The sequence below is a fragment of the Grus americana genome, chromosome 12 (assembly GCF_028858705.1).
Source record: "Grus americana isolate bGruAme1 chromosome 12, bGruAme1.mat, whole genome shotgun sequence".
NCBI classification, from domain to species: domain Eukaryota; kingdom Metazoa; phylum Chordata; class Aves; order Gruiformes; family Gruidae; genus Grus; species Grus americana.
In genome coordinates this window covers 8,849,714-8,859,265 of record NC_072863.1, presented here as the reverse complement: position 1 = coordinate 8,859,265, position 9,552 = coordinate 8,849,714, and the positions used below count along the sequence as shown (strand labels likewise).

Sequence of the window (9,552 nt, the reverse complement as noted above, 5' to 3'; positions counted from 1 at the left end):
CATGACTACTAATCCTCAGTCAACCAAGACAGAAATTCAGGACTTCAAACTGCCTTCAATTTACGCTGATGCTCCTCTAATGTCAGTGAGAAGTTGATATGGAAACCAAAATAGAAGACATCCTTTCTGCAGCATTTGTATTTCAATTTATTCATACTCATACCATATAGGAGTGCCTCGACATATAATAAAGCATCTGTGAACCCATTACTGTCCAGCTGCTTGACTTTGGTTAAGTGAAATATTACTGCTGTTATTTAGTTACTACCTTTCCTCATCCACAAATATAAAGCCTGCGTCAAAAATCCTGTTCACATCTAGTCTATACTACTTATAATATTTATAAAATTTTAAATTATACTTAGATTATCCAATTCTGAGAACAGACAAACATTTACCATAATCCTTTGTCAATATATTTCACCTCATACAGTTGTTCTTATGGGATTTTAATGTAAATCCACATAAAATTTGTTACTTTTCTGTTTTTAACAGCAAGTAAACTGGGTTTCATCTCCTCAGTTCAGCAATTACAGTGCAATGAAACATACCTGAACAAATAACTCTGAGCAAATAGGATAATAACGTACTCCAAGTTTTTCACTCCTGGAGGGTTTGATACATGTCCTGATTTGGTTTTAAGTGATACGGATTTGGAGATGCCCTTGAAGTTCCTACAGAAGTTTGTTTCCCCAGCAAAACTTACATGATTGTGTATAATTGTGTGTCTGCTCAGTTTGTATGCAAAAAATAGACTATGACTGGAATATCAGGAATCTTGTAGGTCAGGATTAAAGGGCAATTGTCAGGGTTACCAAAGGCAGCATATATTGCCTGTCTATACTATGTATAGCTTTCCAGTAATTCAGCATAATATGGTCTGACACCTCCACAGTTCTTAAATAACACTTAGCACCTAAGTGTTATTTAGCAGCGTTTCACATATTCGGATCCCAAGGCAAATGTTAAAACAAAGTGAGTACCTTCGGAGAGCTTGAGTGGTGATGCAATTAAATGAAGAAGCGAGTTTACAACAGAGTTTGTAATCGTCAGTCCATAAATGAAAACCTTTCAAACGTAAGTAATCTAAAACTTACTTTATTTAAAAAAATAAGTTTTGCTTCATGCATGAGCTATACACATTTATTTGGTTTTAAAAAGTATAGTTCCAAAATGTTTCTTTCAACAAACTAATATCATACCAATGGCTTTAATATCACACCAACAGCTAAAATACAGTTGAGCTCCTTATATAGTTTAGTTAGTGTGTTGTAACGTTGCTAAGACCCTTACTTACACTGAATAAAACTACCTTGGTGTGTGTTTCCCACCACAGCCTTACATGAGAACTGCTAAAGAAAGGTATTCAAAGTTTTAAACCTTTCGGCAATAAAAATAATCAGCATTCACATCAAAGCAAAAGTATATTGGTTTAATTTTTTTTCCCCTGTGATAGGAAACAAAACTGAGGAATGGAGAGAAAACACTGGGAGCAGTTATTTTCTCCTAATTTCAGCGCACAGGACTTTTTCAGTCAAGCCAATCAATCTGAATCACTGATGTTTGAAAAATTGCCTTTAAAGAGAGTGAAGAGATTGAAAAAAACGTCTACAATACGGCAATTACAAGAATTCAAGAGGAAGAAGGGTTCAAAAGGAAAAGAATGGCCTCCCAAACTCCTTGTTCGAGCATATGAACCTCAGTTAGTAGGTGCAAAGATAAACATTTCAAAGGAGGAAACAGAAGGGGATTCTGCCTGCTGTGGGGCTGGTGATTTAGATGTCGGAGCTGAAGAAAGCTTACAGGGAACAGAGGGTCATTGTGCCCGGAATGCAAAGGCATTCGCAGCTTTGCGAAGAGAAATGCGCGGGAGCCGCCGGGAGCTCAAAGCCACGCGTGGAAAACCAGAAAGGGACCTTGGAGTGCTGAGCAGGAACGGCTAACTGCAGAGAGAAAAAGAAAAGGAAAGAAAAAAAAAAAACAACAAACAAACCAAAACCTGCGGAATTCCCCAGTTACAGCAGATTCAAAGGGCAAGATTTGGGAAATCGCGACCTTCAAGGTTTAAAACAAGGCTTAGGTGAAAAATCAGCAAACTTAAGATTGAATGAAGAGTTGCTCCAGGCAAGAGAAGCAGCTTTTAACTTAAACAGCAAAGATTTACAACGAGAGTCTGAGCATTAAAACGGCAACCTGGGCTCGAAAATAGGATTCGCACAGAGAAGGTGGAAATGCATCGATACTTGGGAAAATAAGGAGGAATTGGAAGCTGTTAAAAGTGAGCTAAATGTTGAAAAGGTCTTGCATGCCTGGAATATTAAAGCTTTAGAAATACTTAAAGAACATGTTTTGGCCCAACCACTGAGTGATGCACTTGATGACCTCGGGGTAAATATTTTCTAACACACACAAGTGGAAGGAATCCCTTTTCGCTGCGGGGGGGGAAAAGTTGGGGAGAGAAAATCCGCGGCCGTGCCTGCCGCTTGACTTCGTTTTGTACTGCCAGAAACCCCTCAGGTCTCGGGAGGTTCCACCGGGACCGGACGCGGTGGTGTCCGGCGAGGATTTCCCCCCACCCCTGCTGCCAGCCCCGGCCGTCCCGAAACCCGCCCCGGCGGCAGACCCGCACGCTCCGAGGGCGCGGCCGGCCGGCAGGGGGTGCTGTGGCCCCGGGCGCCGCGCCCCGGGGGGTCCGGTGGGACGGGGACGGGCTCCCCGACAGCTGCCCCGGGGATCCGGGCTGGACTGCTCATGGCACAGGCTCAGGGCTGGGGAAGTGAGTCCGTGAATGCCCATGGTGTGTGTAAAGGGGATGTGTAAATGCTGGGAAAAGCCGAGGGAAAAAGACTTGTCCGATGGGAGCTTTGTGTCTGTCCAGCCACTCGGGTTCACTCGGGCAGCAGCTTGTCCTGTAATAAAACGGCACCAAAACCACCCTAGGCTGTAGTGCTGGGCTAAAAGTTTAGTTTGTAACTGCAAACGCCCCGTGAAATGAAACGCCATCCCCAGGTGCTGTTACGAAGTGACAAGACGAGGTGTCCAGTGCTGCTGGGGACCTTTTCTGACCAGGTTTCTGCAAACCATCTCCCTGCAGGTGTGTGGGGAGACGGGTGCCTCTGCTGCCAAAGCTGCTATCCCTGTGGAGTTACGTGTAGCAGGACGGACCTGGCAGCAGTTCGCTTTTGGGCTAATTCATTTAACCACCCTAAGTTTAGTCATCAAGGAGTCATGTGCCTGACTTTGCCTTTCCCCTCCTTGCACTCTGTGAAGAGATGAGCGGCTTAAAGTCTACCAGGGTGCTGTGAGCCCCAGCGATTCATATTTACATGGGGGGCAGAGAGGGGTGGGATGCATTTAAAAATTACTCAGTTCAAAGGTAGTGGCTAGCCTTTGCCTGTCTGTCAGATCTAAGAGGAGTGAGTGGATTTTCATGGAGGAATTTCATGGAAATTAAATCTCTACTGGAGTGATCCATTCAGCTCCTAAAGCTTCAGCCCAGTTTTGTATCCTGGATGAATGCCCTGCTGAATAGCTTGGTGGGGATGCAAAAAGCCACCTTAAACTAGGGATTTTTTTTCTGCTAAATTGACTTCAAAGTAGTAATTAAACAATAGCTAGCTTAAAAAAAAATCAAGTTATGAGAAGCTATAGGACCAAACTACCCAATAAGTGGAGGCTGTATTTTAGGGAGGGGGGCAGGGGGATGAAATGTTCAAACTTGCAAAGTAACTGCGAAGAAGCAAATTGAGAGAACCAAAACCGGGTGCAAGAAAGTAAAATGAACTGCACAGATCCAAACATGGTGGGTTTTTTACAGCTGTACTGCAGTCTGGAGCTGGGTAAGTGGAGGCAGGAGGAGAGACTGCTGAATTGTTTGGGGTATTTTAAGCAGAAGCATCCAGCTCAGAGGCTGTAACAGCTTTCTTTGCCCTTTGTCCTGTCCTGTGTTTGAGGTTTGTCTTCTCCAGACTGCTCTGCATAGAGCTAAACTCTGCACAGCTCAGTATTCATCTCTTCTTTTGTAAAGCAAAACTGTTTGTGGCCAAGGGCATCCCTGCTGCCAATCTTCTCCCTCTTCCTCTGCCTCCCAAACCCCCAGTCAGAACTGCATTCGTGTCTCTGTTCATGATTTAGAAGTACTTGAAGCTAAAACAAATGAAAACTAATCTCTTGCCTGACTCCTGTGGTGAACACCACCTAATTCTTCCCCCTGCCCCGCAGTAAAACTCTCTCACTTGCTATTTGCTGATTCCAGCCCTTGGGGTCCTTGCTGCCACATGCAGAATGTTTCCCAGCGTTATACCTTCTTCCATCATGCCTGTTATGGAAGGAGAAACCTGGAAGTTTATAACCTAATTTCATTTAAAACCTCTTTGGAGTGATCGGATTGGGGGCATTCCTGGGTTGTTTAAATGCTTTTGTGGCTTTATTCCCCGCCATTTTGTTGTGCAGAGGCTGTCACCAAATTAGCTTACAGAAAGAAGGTGAGATAAACACAAATTTGGCATTATCACAGTTGCTAGATTCTTAGTCTTTAAGGTGAGGCTTACTATTTTAAAGTGAAATGTCCAACATTGCACTTAATCTGATAAACACAGGTTTCTCATACTTCCAGGGTATTTATGAGAATTCATGCTCAGGTTCAGTCCATGGAAGCATGGCAGTGCACACTAGCAGAGAATCTGATCCATGCATCTTTAAAATACTGTCTGTCTCTGACTTGTGTCAAGTGAAACCATGTTAAATGGTACTTGAGATAATGACTTTATAGTCTTATTAAAGCTTACTGCAGTCCTTAGGCTAGACTATCAAGCTTAAATATTCCCAGTGCCCAAATGTCATATTGTTAGTGTGAAAGTTACTGCTAGAAGAAAGCTCACAAAATATAATTTGCAATTGTTACACTGCTTTTCAAATATATTTCACAGTTCATTTGCACTGAGAATTGCTTTTCATTTTTTAAACTTGAATTTAATAGGTTGCTGATAACTACAGTGTAGCACTCCTAGGAAGCGATGAGCTAAAAACTGGCAAAAAACGGTTTGATGCCAACTGTAAAATCCTGGTGAGTTTTAGCCCACACACAGATACTCTTATTGTTATAAGCCTTTGCTATACCTCTGTCAGAGGGCTGGTTTCCTGCCAGGCAGTAGTTCATGTGATAACTAAATTTTATCCTCTCTAAGATGATACAAGAGTTTGAAGGCAACACGTTACTGTTTAACAACTCTTCAGAAGTACTGAAATTGGGAAATTTGGACAATACTTCTGTGTTTTTGGCCAGGTATTTAACGGCTATCCACAACGACTGTGCAGTGGTGCTAATGTAATGCGCTGAAAAGTCCACAATTTGGGTTCAGAAAACCATAGATGTTGCAATAAAACACAATGGCAGAGCATGTGTTTTGTTTACAGCTTTTCTGCCTAGCTGTTACGCACCATTCGAACAGACAATGTTGCTGGAGTGTAACGTAATTGAGAGCTACACAGGGTGATTTATATCAGCTAAGCTTGAAGCCAGCAGCGGCTGGGACAAGATCTGGCGACAAGTCAGTCATGTCCTGCTGTTGTGTGAGAGGCCGTGGCGTGTGGATCACTGACACTTGCTGAATAATCAGGCCTCCCACTTTAGGAGAGCTTAGGGCTCTCAGAAAGCCACCTTGTGTGGCCAGGTGGGTTTTCAAGCAATAGACTGTCCTGGGTCGTAAACCAAAATTGTCCTACCCTACTTTAAAAAAATAGCCTGAAAAAATGCCTTCCCACAGTTGTGTCAATCCCAGCTAGGGCTGTTTTGCCAGTGAAAGAGAGTTCCCTCCCCACCCACATGTTTGTCATGCCTTGGCTCAGGCAGCAGAGCTGGCCTGAAATCAGTCAGATCAGGTTGCTGCTCTGGTTGAAAACTAAAAACTCACACCACCACCCTCCCAGTTAATACAGATGATAATGCAACTGCACCTCCTCTGGGAGTCAGAAGGATCTGAATTCCTTGTGGTAAAGGACAGAAACTAAACAAACACAAGAGTCAAGTCCCAAATCATACACACAGAATATCTACCTCTTTTGAGGGAACTCGACCAAAACTGTGGGCTGTTCTCTGAATGTCTTAACTCTGAATGTCATTCTAACACATGTGTTTTACATAAATTTTGCAGTTTTGCTTGCCTAGTGCAGGTATTCCCAGAGGACAGTCTTCAAAGCCATTACCGATACTCATGAGACTGTTTTCAGTTACGTTTGACAGTGATTCCTAACATATAAAGAAGTGAACAGTATTTGTTCATCCAGAAAGTTTAGGAACTGCTGGTCCAAGATATCTTTATTGTCTGACTGTAAAGAACATATTCTGAACAGTTCTAGCACTTCAAAAAGCACAAGAGTGTATTAAATCCATAGCTGTTAAATCCTTTTCTAGATGGAAAACCAAGGTCTACAATCTGAGACTTGTTTGTTTATTTTTAAGGAAGTGCTGATGCTTTTAACAATATATTGAATACAAATGAGATGTTTTCTGTAAGCCACAGATGGCTTGAAACAATAGCTCTGACAATAGCTCCAAGAACCATCCAGTGCTTTTGACTGGTTTAATTCAGAAACTTAAAGATGGTTATTTAAATGACAGTAGCATTAGCTAATTCTATGTTAGTATGTTTTTAGCAGAAAAAAATAGTTAAAATACTAGAACCCAAATGGTTCTAACGTCCTTCACTGATCTTTAAATTTATCTTACCTCTAGCCTCAACAGCTTGCATGTTCCAGTTACTGATTGTAACCACAAACATCTGTTGTGTATTTAAAACAAGAGTGAAGTCTGAATTAACTACATCATAAATCAAAACAAGTTTGATTTGTATTAATCCTCTTCAGATTTGTTCAAAATTGTTCTATTACTTTTGGAAATAAAATCATACAAACTCCAATGTTCTTGATATTAGCAGTGAAGTCCACCTGGTTAAGCCATATGTAGAGTATTCATGTTTAATGCAGTTCTCTCCTTTTCGAAAAGAAGAATTGGAATAATGATTTATTATTTCAAACCTCATAAATGGTGTAAAAGTCTTACTTCTTGTTAGCATTTTATCTTTGTAATTGTAAAAATAACTGATTTGTAATGCTCATCTCCTTTTAAGAATCAGTTTGTGATTTCCACAGGACCAGGACCGACTTAGCTGTTTGTATAATCCTTAACTCCACAAGACACCAAAACACAGGTAAGAAGTCTAGTAATTGAGATGTAGATTTCTGTCTATACATCTGAAAATGTTATATCTTTAACACATGTATAGCATAGCAGCTAGAGGGCCTAGAAAATATCAGGATGCTATTATGCTAGCTGCTATATAAGCTCGTAGAAAGAAACAGCTCCTGCTTGTAAGCATCTATATGGACAAGACAGAGGAAAAAACACCAGAGATGAAGTGACATTCTTCCTGGAGAGATGTTTGGCAGTGACTTGTAGCGTGAGATCCTAATTATGGGTACAACACGTATCATGTGAAAACTCAAGATATATAGGTTTTTTTCTCGTCGCCACAGAAAAGACAAACCTGGATTTAGGTCAGTGGAGAGCACTTGTTTATGTATTAACAGAGCATTTGCCATTGTTTTGTCCCAGAATAACAGAAGAGCAGTATAAACATGGCATATAGAAAATACATACATTGAGGTGACTGAACACCTACTGTTCACTCACAGGCATTCACATAGTGTCCTTACGGATATGTACCATAGCACACGCTTAATGCCTTATAGAGCTAACACACTGCTGTACTGCAGCGTTGTCTAAAGCAGCGTGTTTTTAACTTAATATGAATTAAGTGAGTAAGAACCTCTGTATTTTGTAATCCTGGAAGACGAAAGAGCTAATTCAGGATTGTGAACGCTGTACCTTATACTATCTTTATGGTAAAATAATCAGTGGTAAAATAATTAAGGTTTCAGTCACTATTGGCAACATTTGTTCTTTTGAAGGAGATTTATGGGGACTTGTTTTGTTTCACTTTAGGTTTAAAGCCTGGACCTTTTGTGGCTGTTTTTAGAATGAAAGAATATAAGATTAACTATCTTGTATGAAAACAAGCAAATGCAATTAAGTATCTAATACATATTTGCTTGTATTTTTCCAGAGCTGAAAATTGAGCTGCTGTTGTACAGTAAAAGCAGAGAAGAGACTTGTTTGCCTTTGGTGTTTTGGGGTAGAGCTCAAAGCTTGTTGGACACAAGTTCCCTTAGCACAGGCCTTTGATGTCCATATTTGACAACCCAACTAGGACACGTGGTCAACATTACTCATTATAATTTTTAAATTACATTTGAATGGCCATTAACAAAATCATGAGAACTTTTTATTTTTCTTTTTTTTTTTCCTGTTTTCTGCTGATAAGCTAAAAATTATGGTATCTACAGGTTGGCAAAGCAATTCGGTATTCTCTTTTCCCAAGATATCTTCCATTCACTATCAGTTTTCTTCTTTTATTTTGATTTCTCTCCTCAATCCTTGCAATGATTTTTGTGGATCTCCGTAAAGCAAAGTTGGCAATGCTTGTTTGAAATCTTATTCTGTAAACACATGGCCTTTGTTCACAAGGTTTAAAGCACTGTCCAAATAGAAATTGGAATATGAGGGTGGTTTGAGCAAGTAGCTGGGGTTTTGGTTGAGCTGCTTGACTCTTTGGAAGCTGCCAGCACTGAAGAGATGGTATGTGTCACACCTTGTTTTATTTCAGTTCCATTTTGTACCTAAAACCAGACTGCAGAAAGGGTAAGATTTGACTGACTGCACTGGTTTGGATTGTACTTAAATCATGTAGCAGAAATACAGCAGCTAAAGAGATTTTTGTTTTATTTTAGAGGACTCAACCTGTTTCTAAAATGACTTCTCTTAAATAGCTCCCCCGGTATATTTTTACAGAGCGTATATGTTTGGGTTTTGTTTTAATTGGGCACTGCTTTGTGGGAAATAAATGAGGTTTTATTTCCCATCATTTTAACTAAAAAAATTAGCTTCAGATGCTGAAGTGTAAAATGTACTCCACTACAGCTGGGCTATAGAAAATCGAAAAAACTGATCATGTCTTTGATGAAAGATGAATGGTTTCTATACAACTCTGAGGTCTATAAAGCAACTGGATTAATGCTGTATCTGTGAACAAATGACAAGCTCTGTTTTGTAATTTCAGTCTTTTTAGATTCTTGATTATGACATTTCTTGTTCTCTTGAAATGGAAGAAAGTAAATAATTGAGTTTGTGGGTGATGAGCTTGCCAATCACAAGGCACTGAGAAGTTCTGTAAGCTTCTGTAGTGGTTAATGCCTGCTGGGCTCCCTGCCAACACAGTCAAAATATTTTAGATTAAAGTTAGAATCTCCTTGTGTTGTCATTTGCCCACTGCAATCAATCGGCTAGCCATAACCCAGAATTAGGAATTAAAAACCAATCTGTGATACTGCGGCATGTGACCATTATTCATGAGACCTCTGCCTGTAAAACATCATGATGATAAAACATGAAGTCAGCTGGATATGCTGTTTCTAAAACTCATTAATTCTTTTGCC

At 40.4% G+C, this 9,552-nt stretch overlaps 1 protein-coding gene across 1 annotated transcript; it reads left to right on the top strand.

Moving 5' to 3' along the window:
• Positions 1–1,472: 1,472 nt before the first annotated feature.
• CCDC160 (coiled-coil domain containing 160) lies at positions 1,473–2,403 on the top strand. Its single transcript, XM_054839678.1, is given in 2 exon segments — positions 1,473–1,821; positions 2,039–2,403. Coding segments are annotated over 2 exon segments (714 nt in total).
• Positions 2,404–9,552: the final 7,149 nt, after the last annotated feature.